This window comes from Cornus florida, unplaced genomic scaffold, assembly GCF_030987335.1.
Source record: "Cornus florida cultivar Cherokee Brave unplaced genomic scaffold, ASM3098733v1 CherokeeBrave_3.0.0_Hap2_Chr01, whole genome shotgun sequence".
NCBI classification, from domain to species: domain Eukaryota; kingdom Viridiplantae; phylum Streptophyta; class Magnoliopsida; order Cornales; family Cornaceae; genus Cornus; species Cornus florida.
The window spans coordinates 87,741,674-87,763,188 of NW_026775571.1; the positions used below are offsets into that span (position 1 = coordinate 87,741,674).

The 21,515-nt window shown below is 33.9% G+C and overlaps 2 protein-coding genes across 7 annotated transcripts; both read left to right on the forward strand.

Moving 5' to 3' along the window:
• Positions 1 to 3,137: 3,137 nt before the first annotated feature.
• On the forward strand, positions 3,138 to 8,397 carry LOC132304898 (uncharacterized protein At3g52155, chloroplastic). Of its 2 annotated transcripts, none has more exons than XM_059802599.1 (5): positions 3,138 to 3,577; positions 4,730 to 4,829; positions 4,956 to 5,135; positions 6,079 to 6,196; positions 6,864 to 7,037. In XM_059802599.1, the coding sequence occupies exons 1-5, from the start codon at positions 3,322 to 3,324 to the stop codon at positions 6,936 to 6,938; spliced, it is 729 nt and encodes a 242-aa protein (XP_059658582.1). In that variant the 5' UTR covers positions 3,138 to 3,321; the 3' UTR covers positions 6,939 to 7,037. The 2 variants fall into 2 exon arrangements, with proteins under 2 accessions (XP_059658582.1, XP_059658585.1); XM_059802602.1 differs by lacking the exon at positions 6,864 to 7,037 and adding an exon at positions 7,637 to 8,397 and having other exon boundaries at positions 3,143 to 3,577.
• A 2,727-nt stretch (positions 8,398 to 11,124) lies between these two features.
• On the forward strand, positions 11,125 to 21,166 carry LOC132304907 (uncharacterized). Of its 5 annotated transcripts, none has more exons than XM_059802614.1 (14): positions 11,127 to 11,481; positions 11,732 to 12,346; positions 12,622 to 12,703; positions 12,805 to 12,908; positions 13,280 to 13,406; positions 13,497 to 13,591; positions 14,061 to 14,184; positions 16,600 to 16,680; positions 16,964 to 17,062; positions 17,149 to 17,334; positions 18,859 to 18,993; positions 19,091 to 19,147; positions 19,578 to 19,712; positions 20,811 to 21,166. In XM_059802614.1, exons 2-14 carry the CDS (start codon positions 12,306 to 12,308, stop codon positions 21,009 to 21,011), a joined length of 1,467 nt encoding a protein of 488 aa, XP_059658597.1. In that variant the 5' UTR covers positions 11,127 to 11,481; positions 11,732 to 12,305; the 3' UTR covers positions 21,012 to 21,166. The 5 variants fall into 5 exon arrangements, with proteins under 5 accessions (XP_059658610.1, XP_059658597.1, XP_059658604.1 ...); XM_059802621.1 differs by having other exon boundaries at positions 11,748 to 12,346; XM_059802617.1 differs by having other exon boundaries at positions 11,127 to 11,310.
• The last annotated feature ends 349 nt before the right edge of the window (positions 21,167 to 21,515 follow it).

Here is a 21,515-nt window from a genome sequence, read left to right on the forward strand (position 1 = left end):
TGGTGAGAAGGTTTTTTTTTTTCTTTTTCATTCCAAATTTGTGAAATTTGTGTTGAGATAACTAATTTGACCCGGTTCTTCTTGATTCCCGATTTTAAAACAGCTAACACATAATTAACCAGTTTGAAATTAAATTATTTTAGGGAGACACTACTCGCACTCCACTTTTTTACATTTACATTACAATCTTATATGAAATGACAATTATATCTTTAACTTTATAAATAAATTATTATTACTTTTTAAATGACACAACTGTTCATTTAGATTTTTTTTCCTTATCTCTAATCTTTAATATTTTATATCTCTTTTGGCAAAAAATAAAAATAAAAATAAAAAAAATTGAATAATATTTTGTTTTGGGGACCAAAAAATTTTTTTATGTTGAATAAATTTTCTTTTGGCCGGACCAAAAAAAAAAAAAAAACCTTAAGAAAAATTATCTCTTTTTACAAAAAAAAAAATTGAAGAAATAATCTCTTTTGTCAAGATCAAAATAAAAAAGTACGAAAAAAGTGGATTAAAAAATATATATATCTCTATTAAATAAATTATCTCTTTTGATAATACCCAAAAAAATATTTATATATATTTCTATTGAATAAATTATTTATTTTGATGGGACCAATAAAAAATCACAAAAATAAAAAATTCATGGACCTTTCAAACCATCCCAAATCCTGTAAGGCTTTCTTCTCTAGCCCAAGACCCAAATCCTTTGGTCCAAATAATTCAAATCAGAATGGTGAAACCTTTACGACTTCCTTAAATCAAGATTGAATAACCTTCTTTGACTTGTATTATGAAAGTGGGGTTAAGTTGGTTAACCGTCTTTAAGATGAAAAGTACTTGGAAATCTTTTTAAATTTTCAACACAATCCTAATTAAATTCGGGTTGAGATTTTTCAACCCAAACCCAATCCTAATTGTAAAATTGATTGCCCAAATTAGTGAAAAATCGGGCTAGGCTCGGGTAGGGTTCGGGTTACCCAATCCAAGTTGCACTCCTACCGAAAATAGTGGTTAAAACTCAACTGATCATGCCTAATTGGAAAGCACACTTTAGCATTGTCATTCCACAACTGTTTTAATGAATAAAGATTGAACATTTGAATGAAAATACCTTAATCAAGGTATCTTTTTAAGTCATTTTTGAGTTAAACTTATTACGTCTTTTGACATGATAAGAAAAAAAAAAAAAAAAGTTAACTTTGTTGAATAAAATATTTGTTTTGATTGCACCACCAAAAAAATAAAATAAAATAAAATAAAATAAAAAAATAAATTATCTTTTTTGACTGCCAAAAATAAAATTATCATTATGGAATAAATTATCTTCTTTGAGAGGACCTCTTAAAAGAAAAGAAAAAAAGTATATCATTGAAAAAAAAAATTTAGTTGTATAAAGAATAATTATGTCATTATAAAATAAGACATAATGTATTAATTAATTCAAGGACCTTTTTATCACTTCTTTTAAAAGAAAAAGATAAGTTGATTGCGAATATCTCATCCCTTATTTTAAACTAAATCAAATTGAACCATGATATAATAAATATAAATGTTATTTATGTTTGCTAGTTGGACTAAAGATTTATTGATTCTTCCATTTTGCATAATTTTTTTTAAAAGCCTAGAACTATGAAGCAAAACCGAGCAGAATTGGGTGCCTGAAACGCGCTTCCAAACCCTAAAGTCCATTCTTAAAAAACATAGAGTGTTTGGCGTGAAATGTAAAATGGACTTCTAATAAAAGTGAAAGCCTTTGAAAGTCTGTTCTGAATAAGCCTACAAAATTTGCTTTTTAAATTCATGTTTTGGAAGTCAAGTGAATCATTTTAAGTGACATATTACATTGAATTTTATCCCAATATATTTCCTAAAGTAGTCGATCATATCTCATTGGAAGAAGGAAGAGTTGCAGAGAACCATATTTTTCATCTCAAGTTCATAATTTTTAATTGAATATTTTCTTAATTAGATTAGTCGCTAAAACAGAGCATGGACATCATTGGAGATACCGGAAGTTGAATCAATTGATTGAGCATCTCGATTCCAGCGCTTGGGAAGCATGGAAGCTGCCGGCAAACGATGTCGGAGACCTCCATGTTCGGTGCTTTCCGGTGAAGATTGGGACCCAAATCAAATTACACCAAAACTGACAAAGTTTTACCCCTATTCCGCCATCACCACTGCCATAGTCGCACCACCACTACCGCTCGAGTCAACACTACCAAATTCTCTTAAGCAATCTCTCTAAGCGAGGTCTCTCTCCAGAGTATTGAAAGAATCCTTACGGGTCAGGCAGAAAATTATTCAAATTATGGTTGTGAAACTAATTCGTCTTTTACGATTCTGATTAGTTTGGTTAAAGAATTATTAAATTTTTATATTGGTTAGGATTTATTATAAAATGAGAATGAGAATGGAAAAAGGGAGGGAAAAAAGTCATATAGAAATATAAATTTTTGGGGCCAATATTAAATTTATGTATCAATTAGAGTTCAACGCAATAAAGGATGAGAGAGAAAGGAGAAAAAAAGAAAAGTTATCTTAGGATATAAATATTTGAGGGCTAATATAAAATCGGAATGAATGAGAAGAGAGAGAGAGAAAAGAAAAAAAATAAGTTATTTTAGAATATAAATATTTGAGCCTAATATAAAATCGAAACGTGTGGGATAGGAAAAAAAAAAAAAAAAAAATTTATTAGACTTTAACAATATTAAGAAATAATTACAGTATAATTTAATATAAAAAAATTTTAAAATTTTGGAGTCTTTCTATTAGCTGGGAGTTAGGCCACCGCCTAAAGCTCCAACTCGTCCTGACTTTTTTATCATTCCCTTTGCTGCTCTTTTCCACTTGACTTGTTTCTCAATAAATTTGAAGCCTGTGTTTTCAGTTTTTTTCTTTTGTTGCTTTATGATTTTTTTTTGCCTCTATATGATCATTTATGACAGCGTTTGTAGATGGCGCATATCTATTTTTTTTATTGTCGAGATAAAAAATATATATATATATATACACTCAAGTCCGACTCGGCTAATTTGTAGGCCAAGGTTTACTCGGAGCTTGTGGTAACAAGCTCGGTTCATTTGTAGTATAATCCGGTTCTTCAACTCACGTGCGAACCGAGCACGAACAAAACGCAAATAATGTACGCTACAAGAGGAGAGGACGAAACTAAAATAAGAAAGATGATGATGATGAAGTGCTGAACTGTGTGTAAACTGAGAACCGTGTGGCTCGTCGCCGTTCAATATATATATAAACACACACATACATACACATATATATCGTCTCACCACCATCATCACCATGAATGTAGGGCTAAGTAATTTGCTCATCCCCATGCCCATTTTCTCTCTCTCTAAAACATCGTCTTCACCCTCATCCATCTGCCCTAATTCCTCCGCCCGTTGCAGAAACCCTCGCCGCTCGCCTCCTCCTCGATCCCTCATCATCGAGACCGTCCAAGGCCAGTCTTCGGAGGAAGCTCTTCCGGAATCGGTCACTCGTCGTTTGATCCTGCTCCGTCATGCCAAGAGTTCATGGGAAGATCGTTCGTTGCGAGGTATCTGAGGCCATACTTTCTATATATATCTCTTGGTTATTTGAAAAACTTTTTTGGATTATGTTCAATTTGAAGATAATGTGGAGGTTTAGAGTACCAATGTTTACAAGACTACATATTTTCTGTTTATCTTTTTATTCTTGTCTCTAGCTCACTACTACGTAGGTTTGACTGATGAAATTTTGATAGGAATGGAAGTGAAGTGCAAACATTTGATTCTGTTTAGCACAGCACACTTATTCATCAATTAATAACTCACTTATTCTTCAATTAAACACTGAATCACACACTTGTTTCATTTCAACACACTTATTCATCAATTCAATACTTTTATTCATCATTTCAAAACAGTATTTCTAAAATTAAACACACTTAATTCATTTGAACTCATCGCATTTCAACACATCAACACATTAATTCTTCAATTAAACACTGAACAACACAGTAATTCTTCAATTGAATAACACACTTATTTCATTTCAACGCAGTTATTTATCAATTTATAACACAATTGTTGTTCTATTAAACACTGAATAACAAACTTGTTTAATTTCAACAAACTTATTTATCAATTAAATACTTTCATCATTACAAAACATTAATTCCACAATGTGTTTGTTTTTTACTAGCCTCTCTCTCCATCTCGCTCTCTCTCTCTCTTAATCGTTTTTTTTTTTTTTTTTTTTTCCCTTCCTTTCATTTTTTTTGGAGACGTGGAACCTTTCCAACCACCAGCCCTTTGGTCTCTCTTAATTGCTTGTTTTGGGTTTGATTAGCTTTCTTCAAATGCACTGGAAAAAAGTTATGAAATGTTTAATTTATGGGTGATATTTGAAGCTGAAAGCCTTCGTCAAAACCCAAATATATTTTAGGAAATATAAGCCTTTTCTCTTCCCTGTAAGTTTAACCTGCAAAACCATTGTCCATAAAATATAGAAGTAAGAAAATAATATGTCAATCCTTTGTATCCTTGTGCCCTATAAAAAAAATTCATGAATTTTGTTATTTACATGTTTGAGGCAGACATAATAATAGCTATATGTGGACAAGCAATCAGATTGATGTATTGGTCTAATTTATTACCGAAGCAAGACTAGAAAGGAAATCATGTTCAGGCTTATTGATCATAGTTTACTTTGCTGTCTTGCATAGACCATGAACGCCCTCTGAGCAAAGCTGGAAAAGCAGATGCTGTTAAAGTTTCTCACAAGCTCCAAGAGTTGGGTTGGATTCCTGAGCTTATTTTATCTAGGTCAGATTCTCTCAGGAATAATTACATAGCATTGGAAAAGTTTACTCCATCATGCTAAATTTAATTCTATCCATGGATGATTGCTCTGTGTTTGTTCTGAAATTCTCAACTGATGTGTTGGTGTAGTGATGCAAAGCGAACAAGAGAAACACTTAAAATTATGCAGGAGCAAGTGCAGGGATTTTCAGAAGCTGAGGTGCATTTCATTCCAAGCTTTTATTCCATTGCAGCAATGGATGGGCAGACAGCTGAACACCTTCAACAGGCTATCCGTAAAAATTCAAGGGATGAGATACTTACAGTTATGTGAGTTCTGCTGACTGTTACAGCTTCTTTGGCGTTCCATTTAATAGGTGAGGTATTTGTGTAATTCAGGGTGCATCTTGACACACCACAGACATGAAGATTTTTCATGTTTTACATATTAATTGAAATGAGTTGGCGGGACATACACTGGGTAATGCACATAATCCTTGAAATGAGTAGTTTCACATTTATATAGGATTTCTAGTTGGTCTATTTATCCGATAGAGAATCATTATCCGAGTTGTTCCAAATTTTTACTTTCATTTCTAGTGACGGCTCTGTTCCTTTCAATACTGCAGTTACGTTTCTTTGGGCACCTACAATACACAATTAACATCCTTTGACTATAAAAATCAAATGTGGATAGAGTAGGTATGGGTTTTACAGCAAAAGTATTTTGCTTGATGTGCTGACAATATATTTATTTATATATTGACTTTTGCGTTTTAGGTCTTTGGATTATAAATTTATCTTTTCTTTTTGTTTACTCATTGTATGCATCGTGTGTAAACGGGTTGTGCCTCTTGGTGCCTTTTATATGAATTCCCTTTTTAGCTATCCAAAAGCAATAATAACAAATAACTAAAATGTGAGTGATGGTTCCCAATCTTATAAAATCAAATTTAGTTTGGTGTCTTCTTGCGCAGGAAACAATTAGTATTTGGAAAATGAGTTATACAGGGTTTTAATTCCTTTTTTATTTTTAGCTTTCTTCTCACTGAAGTACCCTATTAAAAAAATTATTAGAGTAATATAACAAAATAATAAATAAATTAATTAATTAAGAATTTGGTTTTGGTTATCATACTTTTCCATTTAAACAAGTGGTTTTTGATTCTGCTTTATATATGTGTTTGCTAAGCCTTACATGTCTGGTGCTTGTTCATCATGGGAGTGGATTGGGATGTTACTTGGGAATTTTGATCTAGAAGTAATTCTACAGGTGTATGGGTCACAATAGGGGATGGGAGGAAGCGGCCTCAATGCTTTCGGGTGTCTCTATAGAACTGAAGACTTCCAATGCTGCTTTGCTTGAAGCTACGGGGAAATCATGGGAAGAGGTTAAGCATGTTTTGATTTTTATCACTATTATATGCTGGCTTGTATTGTTCATTAATATTCATCAAAGTGATCAGAACATGCATTCTTGCATTTCACAAGTGCATTCCGTATTGCGTTGATGAAGTTTTATCTTGGGATTGGGATTATTATGTAGCCAAACAGTGCTAGATTGATTTGGTAAGATTTTCTCTCCTTGAAGTATCATTTGGTTAATGATATATCCAATTGGAGAATTTGTTGGTTATGAAGACTGTTTGAGCTTATTTTATTGGCTAAAGATTCTCTGTGGTTGAAACCTGTTAAAGCCCTACTGGTCTATCTTTGTTCTAGCGGCTTTGGGTCCCAAGTCCTAGGTAAAGGTTTGAAGACTGGTAGTCCAAAAAAAAAAAAACTGTTACAGCCCTTGAGCCAACTATTTGAGATCTGCTACACAAACCATGTTTTTCCATTCAGCTGGATATGAGGTCATACTTGCTATTGTATAATACTCGTATATGTGTTATGTCAATATCTTATACTGTACTAGGTTCACCACCTTTGTTTTATTCCTCTCCCTGTTGTCTTTCCATAGATACTCTTTCGTTTACTGTTTAGTGGTTTCAGTCTATTAAAGCATTAAGTTCATATCTGCCAATTAGACTTTTAATGTGATTTTTGGCAATGCAGTTCATTCAACAATTTTATCAAACAAGGAGCACAATTTATTGGCGCAATGTAGATGGCCTCTACCAGGGGAACTAAATAGACCACAAATTAAGTTGGATGACTTCCATCATCTTTTCTCTTGTAGTTATTATAGACATATGTGTTATATTTGAGTTATTTAATTAATTTTAGTAATTACTATGTAGAAATGTACTACTACAAAAGATAATATGTGAGAATGGTTTACATTGCTTTTCTTCTATGAAAAATATGTTATGTTATGAAAGTAAGTTATAATTTTTTTTCCTTAGTTGGTACTCACACACACATGCCTCCACTGAGGCTCGAACCCTTGACCTCTCTTTGAGAAATACCGCTAGGCCACCGGCCTGTTGGTATGAAAGGAAGTTATAATTAGCAAATACTTTAAGGTGTAATGGCTTTTTAACTTTTAGTGAGGTGGATGGGGAGGCTACATGATCAGACAGGACAATCCATTTTTGTTAACAAAAGAAATCTATAAACACGTATACTAAAATTTGTATACAAACTAGAATGGAAGGGTAATGTTTGATATTCAGATCACATAAAGAGAAAAGAATGTTCTATAGACGGGAGAGGTTATAATTAGAAACAGGTTCATGTACAACTCTATTGAGAATTTTTATGGGGTTAGAACTTGACACTGCACACTTTCTGAGCTGTTTAATGTATTATCAAGGTTAAATTGAATTTTTATTATTGTTTTTGATATTCTTTTTTGTATCTGTTAACCCCATGTCTCTCAATTGCAGGCATTTTCCTTGGCAGGACTTGGCGGGTGGAAGCTCCAGGGCCTAGTGAAGCCAAACACTAGTCTATAGAACTTCATTCAGTTAATTTGAGTACTAACCCTACCATTATCCGTAACAATCCTCCCCACATCCGTCTTCACCCAGTCTACCATTTGGTTGGCATCTACATTTAGCATTACTTGCTTGTTATTTACCCTTTCTCCGTGCTCCCGTAAAGCCATGCAATTACCAAGGGTAATCCCGGAGTTGTAAATTAATGAAGAGTGAAAGTTTAAAGCCTTGTCATTTGAGATGCATCCATATCTACTAGTGATAATAGGGTGCAAACCGAAGATTTGGCTTGTAAAAGTTAAAAGCTGTATGCAGGGATGAATCTAGAACTTTTACTATAGGGAAGCCTTACAAAATATGCCTACGAGTCGCGTGTAAACATGAATGGTGCAGGTGATAATTTATGATTGTTGACTGGCAAATTTGTGAAGTTGCCGAAGGATCAGATATGGGGGAGCAGTGCATTTTTGGGAGCTATTGCATTGGTATAGAGGGCTCTCATTGCTTTTTAATTATGAAACTGCTTTATGTTATCTGATTTTGGTGTTGCTGGATAATGTTCTGCACACTTTCAGTGTCAGCAGAAGAAGCTTTTGTAGTACAATTGAAGAACCCAGAAAGATTCTGTTTCATTTGTTCAATGTCATGATTTGGAAGAGAGATCACTTCCTCCTCCACTTATATTATTTTGTCTTGCACTTTGTCACCAAGTTTGTCTTCTTTATTCTTTCCGAGATTCCAACTCATCCTCCTATATGTGCCAAATTAAGAAGTGTAATAATTAAAGGCTTGCAGTGCACACGCATGATTTTGCTCTCGCGTGTAAACAGTTGGATGTAGTACAACACGGGTGCTAAACAAATAGTACAACACACACACGCAGAAAGTTTTTTGCGGTGGGTCAACTTTAACTGCCCTCTATGTGCAAGGCAAGCTAGAAAATTTATTGGGACATTGAAGGTCCAGAGGATCCAGACCATCCCAGTACAATGTGAAAGCCTTCAAACGAAGGCGTTACATTAACTCCTACTCGAGGCCCGCTTTCTTATTTATTTTTCATTAATTATCTTTATCTAATGGTGTTGAGTTACGGCACAGTCAGGCATTGTACCAAGTGCTTCCATCATTGACAGTAGAGATTTGTAAAATGCAATTTTATGGTTTGTACTTCGAATCCACATTTCATTCAATAGATGGGTCGGAATTAAACTAATTTCATACATGGGGTTGGAGGTAATGCAATTGTAGCTAACCTTCTATGCAAATGAATTAAGGTTATGTTTAGCATGTAATTAGAGTATTGAAATTGTAATTGATGGAATTACATAAAAGTTAACTTCAAAGTTACAGAAAATTTATCATACTCTAATATTAATCAAAAGTAAAGCATAAATATGTTGCACCAATGATATGCATTAGGATCGTGACTAAACTAGGTCAAAATTTTATTTTTAGTTTTTTTTAACATCATGAAAACCATGTTCATGAAAAATATGTATACTTCAGTGCATATATTATAAAAAATGCACTCTTATCTAGACCAATTCATCAATCTCAAGGTGAATAATTTTTGGTAAAACAATCTCAAGGTGGAAGTTGATATGACCATTCTCGGTAAAAATGTTGCCCTCCCAAAACAGTGTTGGATGTTTTTCGTTGGAGAAGTGATAGGGTAGTGACGCGGTCCCTTTACAACATGAAAATTAGTGGTGCAATATAGGGGCGTGACTTGGGTGGGGTTACAATGTGTTTAATTTCACTTGAGTAACAATTTTATAAATTCTACTTGGATCTAGCTTAGAAAATTGAATCCGAATTAAAATTAGGTTGAAGGATGGACATGTGAATGCAATTTGAAGTCACTATTTTGGATCTAATTTAAATATATATATATATATATTCTATATGCTATGTGGGAAAAAAATATATATGGATAAAACTTGTCTATTTACCGGTGAGTAGGTCATTCTTACTAACCGTTAATGTAATCAAATCACAAATGCACAAATAATTTGTAATTATAAAATCTGAAAAGTGATAAATAAAAACAATATTTTTTTTAAAAAATAAATTCAGTCATCCTCTCTAATTTTCTTATTCATCACTTTTAAGTTTTTATAATTACCAATTATTTGTGCATTTTGGACCATATCAGTTGTTAGTAGGGATCACATATTCACGGGTGAATAGGCAAGTCTTGTCCTATCTTTTTTTTTTTTTAATTATTATTATAAAAGACCTCAATAACTTTATATTTTGATATGAAATGACAAAAATATCATAAAATGTTATGCAAAGTTAATTTTTATATTATTAAATTTTACAAAAATATATATTTTTATTAATGACATTTGATTAGGTTTTTTTTTAGGTTTGATTAGGTTATTTATTTTTTTATAAAAAAATAGTTAGGATAATGTAGTGTTTAGATAAAGCCATAAAGGTATGAAAGAGACCGAAGCAATAAAGTCTGAATGCTACGTTAAGTGTGATTTCCTAGAGTAATGATACGGAACCGAAAAAGAATTTCCGAATTAACACCAATTTTGATGTGTTTGGTTATATTTATCATATGTTAAACAATTATTTTTTAAAAATTATTTAAGTAGATGATGTGGACAAAAATACGTATTCGGAACTTATTCGGGGAAATCATTCGGTGACTCTATCATTTTCCTTTCCTCAAGAATAATGATACGGGAACCGAAAAAGAATTCCTGAATTAATACCGAATTTGACGTAATTGACTATACTTATCACGTGTTAAATAATTATTTTTTGAAAATTATTTAGGTAGTGATATAGACAAAAACACGTTAGATTCGGAACTTATTCGGAGAAATCATTGGGTGACCTTATCATTTTTCTTTCCTCAAGAGTAATGATACGGGAACTGAAAAGGAATCCCAAATTAACATCGAATTTGACGTGGTTGATTATACTTATCACGTGTTAAATAATTATTTTTTGAGAATTATTTAAGTAGATGATGTGGACAAAAATACGCCAGATTCGGGACTTAATTGGAGAAATCATTACCCTATCATTTTCCTTTGCTCAAATATCACGAGGTGAATGTAATTTATCTTTTTAAGCCCAATTTGATTACAAAATATGAATTTAAGTAATTTTTAAATAAGTTGGATTTTCTTACTCTGTATTTGTTTAAATTATATGAGTCGAATTTGGTTCCTGTATGCAAATTCCAATTCACATTTGGATTTTTGAATCCATATTTCCCATTAAATTTGCTCCACTTTGAGTCTAGTTATGAGATTGGATTGAATTTGGATTAATCAACTCATCAAATGAAATTGTTTAAAAAAATAAAATGAAATAAAACTCAACAAATGAAAATAATAATAATAATAATAAAAAGAAAGAAAAGGGCGAGAAAATTAGCAGGTGGTTTCCTTCTGAATGGGAAATTGGTGTCGTCGTAACTTCCGAACAAAAAAAAAATTGGTGTTGTCGTCTTCCCAGGCCTTCTTTTGAACAAATTTGAAGAAGAAGAAGTAGAACCGAGTACCAACAGCTCAGCAGCAACTGTTCCATCCTCTCTCTCTCTATATATATGTATATATATATATATCTGATACTATTTCATATTACATATTGATAAGGTAAATTTTCCAAGGAAAATATCTTTCAATGCTTCTGAATCTCTTTATCTTCGAATCACATTTCATTTTCTCTCAACCCAAAAAGGAAAAAAAAAAAAGTCGTTAATTGCTGTTAGGTCACGGTTCAAGTGGGCTTTCCAATCTGTGTCCAAATTTCAATTCTTGCCCCAAGTAACTTCCACCTTTTTCCTGTAGATTTAGCTTTTGTTTTCCCTTTAGCTTTTCTTTTTGTTTACCTTTTCTCTAATTTTCTCTTGAGCTTATAGTATTGTTTTAAGGGTTAAGTTTAAGATCTGAAGTTGTAAGATTTTGAAATTTGATATCAAGTTCTAGTTTGAGATCTAACTTTTTCTTTAGCATCATTAACAACCAGTCATTTATGTTTTTCTTTTAATGTGATATTTATTTTCTTCATTAATAGATAAAAGTTGGGTCAGCCTTTACCAGGTAAGTTTAAAGCTTCCAGATTCAGAGGCCTTTTTTCTAGAATCAAAATTTTCTATATTCTTGGTTGTTGCTGGTGATGGATCTATAGCAATATGTCTTCAAAAAGCTGAGAAGGGCTCTGTATTGGTGCTGTTGTTGCTTGTCTCGACTCGAATTCATACCATCTTCAACATTTTGGAAAGGGTTTGTCCAGTTTGATTTGAGGGTTTCTATCTGTGCATAGCTAGCAAAATTCAACTTTTTGGTCTGGTGGAGGCTTTTGCTGAGATTCTGGTGGTGGTCAGATAGTTGGATATGAATATATGATGATTGTGATGATTGTATATCATTATTGTTACTGAGTTTCATTTATAGTTCAAAGGTCATTGTCTTTCACAAGACATTTTTAGCCATTCTTGTTGTCTGCTATTGCACAAACGTCTGGCATTCTAGATCAAGGAAAAGGGGTTCTATTTTGACATGGTAGGGGTTTGAATTCCAGCTTCCCATAGACTCCGCTATACTTTTTCTCGCCGAGGCGGAGTGGCTCTTAGGCTCTTCTGTGGAGGATGATTGATCAGTTCATCAATTTTGTCATTCGGCCGCCCAGGTATATTAACCTCTAGTTCCCCCTCAACTTTACATATTATTGTTTTTTCTCCCAACATAATCTAGCAGGACAGTCCAAAATGTCCTCTATGTTTTATTTTTTTATTTTTCGGTAACAGAAGGTGTTCCCACTCCATTCAGGGGTGGTTCTAATCCCTTCAGATACTGCAATCACTCCTAAACCACCAGACCTCTATGCCTCGGACACCCATTTGGGTTCAGCCTAAATTACCGCCTGTTGACTTTTTTTGAGCCATCTCTATGTTGGATGAACAGGGCGGAATATAACCCGGATCAGTATTTATGGGAAAAAGATTTTAGTCTTGCAGGCAGAAAATACAAAAGACAAGACCTGGAGGCAAGTATGGACATTCATTACCTAACCTCTGTCTTATATTCCTATATGCATTCTTATAATGGATTCTAAGATTTCTAGAATATTTTTTTTGAAATTTCCAGCTTAGAAATGGAAGAGGCCACATGTTGCAGTGTAGTCATTATGTGCCTTCGCCTTTCCCAGAAAACACTCCTCTTCCTTGTGTTATATACTGCCATGGAAACAGGTTTGTTATGGTCACTTTGGAGTGTGAACATTCCATCCCCTGGAAACTGAACTCTGCATGCATGTATTAATGAAGTTGAATGTGTAATGTCTTAGTGTTATTCCTACCACCAGGGCTTTCGCTCAAGTGGTATTTCCTTCTTTTCCACTAGGGCCAGGGTTCAAATCCCATTGGGGCAATAACGGTGTACTAGTGATTTAGTGTGTGTGAGTTTGGTGTGTATGCTTGCTTACCAAATAGAAAGTGTGATTCCCTTATTTGAAAGTTGTATTTCTTATTTTACTTTTTGGAAAGAATATTGATTTAATACAAAGAGCACTTTGCATATAATGAGGTGAAAATTCATTGTTTTGCTTGTGTGGATCCTGCAGTGGATGTAGGGCAGATGCAAATGAGGCTGCTGTAATTCTTCTTCCATCAAACATTACTGTGTTCACTCTTGATTTTTCGGGGTCAGGCTTATCCGATGGTGATTATGTCAGCCTTGGTTGGCATGAGGTATTTTTTTTCCCCCTTTTCCATTTTATTATGAGTTCCTTGAGTTGCACCCCTCTTGAAGTTTGCAAGTTTGTTTTTATTTGTATCCAGAAAGAAGATCTCAAGGTTGTGGTGTCTTATCTGAGAAGCAACGAACAAATATCACGTGTGGGTCTTTGGGGACGGTCAATGGGTGCAGTAACTGGGTATTTCTTCTTCCTCTTTGTCTGACTGGCTATTATGTTGGCTTATTATTAATATTTTGCTTCAAATTTTCTTTGCAACTTGAAAGTCTAGTAATATGAACCATGCTATGCCAAGTGTTAGAAATGCTTTTTGGCTTCAGGAAAGGATGCATATGCTATAGTAGAAAATTTGATCTCTTGAATTATACTCACAAATTCAGTGTTTTTTTTTTTTTTTTTGGTTGTGCATTAGAACTTGTTTGTCAATGCTATTATCTTTCTTTAAAATGTTAAAAGAATTTCTAACTGATGTTAGAAGCTTCAATTTTTAATATGGATGGTAAAATCCAACAAACAACTGACCCTCCCCTAAATTGTAGAATTATGTCGTAAGAATCGTAACCATTAATTGCCATTCATTTTTCTGGTAATAGATATATTATCAGACTCCGAATGTTTAAGGATTTTGATTTTGTGTAATGCTTTGCAGCCTTCTTTATGGAGCAGAAGACCCATCCATAGCTGGAATGGTGTTGGATAGTGCCTTCTCAAACTTATTTGATCTAATGATGGAACTTGTGGATGTGTACAAAATCAGGCTTCCCAAATTTACTGTATGGTTCTCTCACCGTGTTTGTGTGCATATGTTGACACAATTTATTTTTTTCTTCAGTGCTATTACTTTTGTTTATTCCTGCAGAATATGGCTATGGTTTTAGTTATGCCTGTCTGATGATGATATAGCCATATATTTAAGTGTGTACATATGATGAACAATATTCAATTTATATGGAGTTACTACATTTGTTCATTGTTAGGAATTCCATTACATGCCTTGTACTTGATGTTAGGGCATGCATTCCATTTGGCCACTTTTGTTCCAAATAATTTAATTAGTATTTCAAAAGAAGTTCATTTTATTTCTTTTCTAAATTCTCTTTTTAGGACATGAGTGAAAGGAGCTAGTGATCCACACATCAAGAGTTCGATGTATGTAGAATACACTTTGTTTTCCCCTGACTTATGTAGAATACACTTAGTTCAATGCTTTTTCATGATTAATTGAAATATATGAAATTCCTTCTTCTGCTCTTCTATAATATTGGTTTTCAATATCATTTGATAAGTATATGGGTTTTCATTACATATGTCCTCAAATGAAAACCACTTTTGGAGTAACAAAGAAAAAAAAAGTAATAAAAGTACTTGTTTACTCTAAAATATTTTAATAGCATCATGTTGTTCAATATTAACAAGATCAAAGAATTATAGGAAGTGTATATTAGAAAACAAACAAGATTTCCTAAAGGAGACACATAGAAATTCCAAAAAGTAATAAACCGAACAAACCTTTATGAAAAACAAAAAGAGCCTTTAGTAAGTCCAGTGGAGCCTTAGGCAGTTGCCTAAATGGCCTAAGGCTTCAGCCGGTATGGCTTAGCTTAGTATTATATCGGTATTTTGGGTTTTGATACTGTCAATGGATCTATATTGCCTCTAAACAACTCTTCTCAGCAGCCGTGGTTAAAGATTTGCTGTCTAATTAACAAACCTCACGAGACCCACGTTGTGTGTAGGATTTTGTCTATGGGTGGGTTGTAGCCTTTGTCCCACATAGCAATATTACTTCTATGAGGGGCCATATTTGTGTATCAATATGAATCGACATAACTAGGCACATGTTCATCACACTTTGGATGTCCATAATTTAATAAATATATATATGTCTTTGTTTTTATAATTTTGAGCACTTAACAGCTGTTTGTTGTACACTTTTGGCATGTGTTTGACATGCCTGGGACAATGGATATGATTCTAAAGTACAATTAAATAGCAGAAATGGAAGAAATTATTGAAGTTGAATGAAAATTATAAATATCTGAACCATGTTCAAAGAAAGACTATGGGCACAATGAGATATCAACTAAAGGAGGAAGAGGACAAGGAGGTGAGCTGCAATTCCAGAGAGAGATTCATTCGACACCTTGATGGAAGCTATAGCTTACGATCATTGAACATTGCAGGATGGTCCAACACTTTATTAGATCTCTTTAATATGGATATAGCAATGATCATAGTAATCTCCTCAGATCTACTGGTACTTGAAGACCTGATTGGTCATGATCGTGTAGGTTTGTACTTGTGAAAACATTGCCGTATCCTTGCTGTGTTCTTTCTTGTTCTCTCGGAACTTATGACATCTGCATATTGTGTCGAGTCCATGTATAGCTTGTGTTCATTTAACAGACCTGATTAGCCTTGGATCAGTTAACGGACATGATAAGTTACAATTTCACCTGGTACACAAACTGGTTCACATGCTATGGCTTTTGAGTTAGACAATCAGTTTAGTTTTTCATTTGGTTTAGGTGCGCCCTCTGCTTTAATTTATTATTTGGTATGGTATTGATAATATTTTAAAGATTCCTCTATATGCTTTGGGCGTATTTTGTTCAGTTTGAAAATATTTGGGAAATTCATTCACGCATAGTTTTTGTCTCATGTTACCTGCTTGCAGTTTGTGATTATTTCTATCATCTTGTAAGCTTTTCACTCTTTATTTGGATAAATGCCCATATTCTATGAATTGCCATTTTTTTCTCTTTCAAATTATTTCCTTTATTGTTTCTGAGACTCCAACAATCCACAAGTATTGTGTTCCAATTTCTAGTGATGTACTGATGTTTACTGTATGAAAAAAAAAATGGTTTACTAATAATTGGATGAGAAAACCAAAATAAAAACCATTTGTGAGATAAAGTCAACATTTAGTTCTTGTGTGTGTATTTGAATCTTTGATCAGGATTAAAGGTGATGAAGAGTCATAATACCGTTTGCTTTGTTATTGTGGAACATATATCCTTCTATTAGAATTTTGGGCATTTCGTTATGGTTGGGGTTGGAGTTACGCATGCTATTAAAATGTCAACTCTTTGTACTGAAAGTCTAGTTAACAACAGGGAGTCCGTGTGTGGTGATGCTAGTGTATCCTCTCAATCATAGTGTGAGATCTTCTTTCCCAATTTCAGGTTAAGGTGGCAGTACAATACATGCGACGGATAATCCAAAGGAAGGCCAAATTTGACATTATGAACCTTAATTGTATAAAGGTTTGTCTATATTTATTAAATCATTGTGAATGATGAGTTTGTCCTTTTTATCTTAAAGTTGATGTATTTTTTTATTGTTTCCTACAAGGTGCAAATCCAGTTTCTTTTTGCGAGAAGAATATATTTGCTTGTGGGATTAATCAATCAATATATTTTAAAGCATATAATTAGTCGGGATAAATCCTTTTCCCCACTCATTTTATTGTCCTAGATAACCTGTAGATTGAACACAACAATTTTATCCATTAATAATTCATATGCTAATAAACTTCAACACCTGCAGGCTGCACCCAAAACATTTATTCCTGCTTTATTTGGACATGCTAAGGATGACAAGTTTATTCAACCCCGTCACTCTGATCTCATCTTTAATTCCTATGCGGTATCAAGTTATTCCAAGTTCTCATGGTTATTTCTAGAAGTGATAAAGCTTTTTAAAATACTCAACCATGTTTCTATTTTGTGCAGGGGGATAAAAATATAATAAAATTTGATGGTGATCACAACTCCTCTCGACCACAGTTCTATTATGATTCAGTATCAATTTTCTTCTACAACATCCTTCACCCTCCTCGAGTTTCTCCTGCTTATTCAAGTAAGCTTGAGAAATATTATGATTTGGGGGACCTGAAGGTTGGTGCTGGTATAGATGAGGTGATTTTCATTTCATTATATAAATTTTTTTATAGTTAAATGTTGTCTTTGAGGGGGTGAATAATAGTTCTGAACTTACTTTTCTTTTGAAGGTTGGTACCCAGAGGGTGTCCCAGGATACCTTCTAGTAAGAGGTTTGGACTTACTATGTTTGTGTGTAGTGAAGTTTCCCATTTTCCCCCCCTTTTATGTTGCCCCGCAGAAAAAAGAAAAAAAAGAAAAGAAAAAAAAGAGAGGGTAAGTTGGATGCACCTCCTAATGGGTTATACCACATAAGATTATAACGTATGATGCTATTATTCTTTGAAGTATTCATCAATAATTCAAATTAAATGGCATATTGTGAAAAATATAAGGATAACCTTCTTTGCTATAAAATTTGAGCTTTTCTTCATCACATTTAAAAGATCCAAGTGCCCGATATGGGTGTGTGTGATACCAATACCCATGTTGTATCGTGTCAACACATGTACGTTTTGGTGTTTTGGAGGGGGGGGTGGTGGGGGTGGTCGGTGAGGTAACTTCAAATTTCACTGGACGATTGAAGAAAATAAAGCAGATAGATGACATTGCAGGAAATAAATCTCATATTTCGTACTTTAATTAAGATACGATCATAATGCAATAAATTGTTTTTGAAGTGAAGATAAGAGTCAAAACTGAGGGTGCATGAGAAGCTAGGTTATAGATTAACAGCTAGGACTAGGATAAAGTAAAGGCAACATATGGCTGGGTTGGTTGCCACTGGAACTCTCTTCTATGTCTTCACTGTCGTCTTATTGCTGGAAATAATTTCTTCTAGTTGCTTTAAACTTCTTTTTATCATCGCTTTGCAAGTGTATTTTGCATCTCTTTTAGGAATGCCCATTGACTTCTAAGCCTTCTCTTGAGGTTGCAATATGTTCCTTCAGTAACCTCCCAAAGTTGCACTTCCTCTACACGCCTGTTGTGGGAATTCTCAGTAACCTAACTCTGGCACATAATCTGCAATCTCTCTCCTGAAAATGTCCACCACAGGGTCCACAGTACGTTGAATAATTTTTGGTGTAAATAATGTGCCACAGAAAATATTTAAAATTACCTTAAAAATAAATAAATAAATAAAAATTAAAATTTTGTGCCAAAATGAGTGCTGCAACAATTGTCAGAAAATATACAGGGGACTGTCCAGATATGATGGAATGGTGGGATAATGTACTTTGCAAAGTCGGTTGTATCATCATACAATGATGATGTCAACCAAACAATTTAGAAAAATCCATTTAAAGAACTAAAAATTCAGTCATGGTGTGATGATCTTACTCTGTAGATATAGTATGCCAAACCTTGTTAACATTCTTCAATGCGTTTTGCATTGGTTGATTTATGATGTAATTATAGCTTTCATAGCGCCTGATGACATGTAATTGGTGGTTGGCAACCTGACTGGGACCTTAGTGCAATGACACCAAGTCCTGTAAATTTATTTGGGTGATATTTCTTTCATGGACGATGACATGGAGTTTGTGCTTCTTTTGTTTTTAGAGTCTATTATATGAGATAATCACTGGTCTTCGAACTGTGGGTACCGATGCTGCAAGCTCATCATCTGCACCACCTAGTACTTTGAACACAAAATCTGTCAGTGAATTTCTTTCTGATATTCCTCCAGTTACAAGTGTATGAATCTTTCTTTGCAGTTTTAGTTACTGTTTTATCCCTAATCACACTTGTCCGTAAATTACCGTTCTATTTCTTATTGTATATGAAAATGCAGGAATCCTTAATCAATGAAGATAATATACTAAATGATGATGACCCGTCACAACTACAGGTGATTTTGGTTCATACTATGTATCCGATTTCAAATTTGTAGTTTCTTGATGTATTATCCTATGAGGTCTACTTTTCAATATAAAAGTATGGCCTTGTCTTAATTTAAATTGACTCCCTGAACCAGAAGATAGTTCTTCAACACTGGTTTGATATTAGTTTACTGTACACTCCTTTAACCAGAAGATAATCTTCCACACATTAAGATAAAGTTAGAAGTGATACTAATTGGATATAATACTATTCCGTGCATGTGCGTGAGTTTGTGATCACTCAATTACCTTTAATTTGCTGTTCATTTTGACTTTATTACTCAGGATTGGCCTTAGCCCTGGAACATAATCTATTCTAAAATTTGAACTGTAGAATTTAGGTTTGCTTATTTCACTGAAATCGTTGTATTGTGAGTTCTGAATTTTAAATCTGCACAGGATAAGCCAATTGGCCCAAATGAGGAATGTTGCTCGTATACAAGCTCAAATAGAGAGAGTTGGGGAAGATGCTCGTCTTTGGGTAGTTATGACGAACCTTCTGCAAATTGCACAACTGCGAACAACAGCGATCAGGTCTCTCTCTCTCTCTCTCTCTATTATGCACATTTCTGTACAGTTGCTTAAAATGTTTTTTTCAGTTGTTTTCCATTTTTAACCACTACAAGTAAGCCTTTCATATTGTCGTCAATTATAAGAGAAACTCTGGATTAGTTGGGGTCAGCACTCTGCAGCATGAAATGGGACAGTAAATTTGGGTTTAGATTGGTCAAAAGTAGGATTTAAGGATTAGTTGTCGTTTTAAGGCCTAATCAGGACTTGGAAATTTTTTATGTGGGTTTTTGGGTTGAGATTGGTTGGGAGGAATTGGTGTAGAAAGTAATGTTGTCCAGGCAAAAACAAACAACCCCTAAGCATGAATTCTATTCTCCGACTCCAGCCTATTTCCGTTTGTTTCACGAATTTTAGTGAGAAAAAGGAAAAGACAGGTGCTTGGAAAATCATTCTCTTATTTAGTTACCATGAAAACTGGACGGGAAACAAAATATAAGGAAAGGGATAATATTTTTACATTACGTATCATTTTCCTTTTCCTTTTCTAATTGTCAACCTTTTTGAGAAAATTATAATTTCTCATCTTATTTAAGCAAGAAAAAGAATATGAGCAAACTCACTTCTCCGTTTACTTGTTCTTTCCTTTTCCCTTATTAAATCTGTAAAGCAAACAGAATGAGTTTTTAGGGCATTTTTTTATTAGTGACTTGGTGGAATTAAATTTCAATGACGTGTTCATCAAGAAGTCTCTCTCTCTCACACACACCGAGCTGTGTGTAGCATAATGGTTATGAGAAGATGCTATCTTGCTTAGGTGGAAAAGTTTTATTGAAGGTTGTACAATGAACCTGGGTTTAAGTTGCGGACTCTGCTTAGGCACAATAAACATATCTGTACCTACATCCCTCTTTGATTATTTTTTTCAAGTTCGGTTTTAACCATTTAATACCCCAAATTGCCTGAAATTGTCACTTGTGGATTGTTGTAATTGTGCACGTCAGCAAACCAAATCAATTTTAGTTTCACTGAACTGCATTTCAGATCCAAAAGCTTTTGTTTTTTTTCCCCCTAATATTGTATTTCTTGATGAGCAACTTGTTATCTTTGTATTTGATTTAGATGATAGCGGTGCTTGCAACCCCTCTTCGAGGTATCCAACAGAAACCACCAGACTCACCAAAAGAGGGAAAGAAGAAAAAAGCTCCGACAGTTGCAAAGAAGACCAAACGCGAGAAATTTGAAAAACTAGAGGCCCTAAGCCAACGGCTGCGCCATTGCATTCTGAAGCGAGTTAATCATAGGAGACATCGCTCCTCATGATACCTAAATGTATTTTAGAAAAGATAGGTGGTTTGTAACTGTAGCTGTTCCCCTCAATTTATTTTGTAAATTTTTCATCTCTCCTTGTATCATTTTCTCCAAATGTACAACCATGAGTTCTGATCAAAATTCAGGATACCATTTTAACTTTTGCATGTGAACATAACATGTGGTTGATGAGTCTGTGTGTGTGTGTGTGTGTGTGTGAGTGTGTGTGTCTATATGACGCTATCATTGGCAGATCACTCAGCATGTGAAGGGTTGGAGTAAGGATTTGACAACACTCCACTTTTTATGAGAGGACGTCATCACATAGTGCTGTTTTGTAACTTTAGGCACAATTAAAGGTGGATAGTTGTTATTTTAAATCTTATTCCCAACTTTTATTCTGTTTTAATTTTTCCTTTTAGACAAAAGATATGTGCCTGTTTGTTGCATTCAGCTTTTCTTCTCCAGTTTATTGCTTTTGCTACAGAGAAGCAGTTTTGCTTTGCAGAAGTTCAA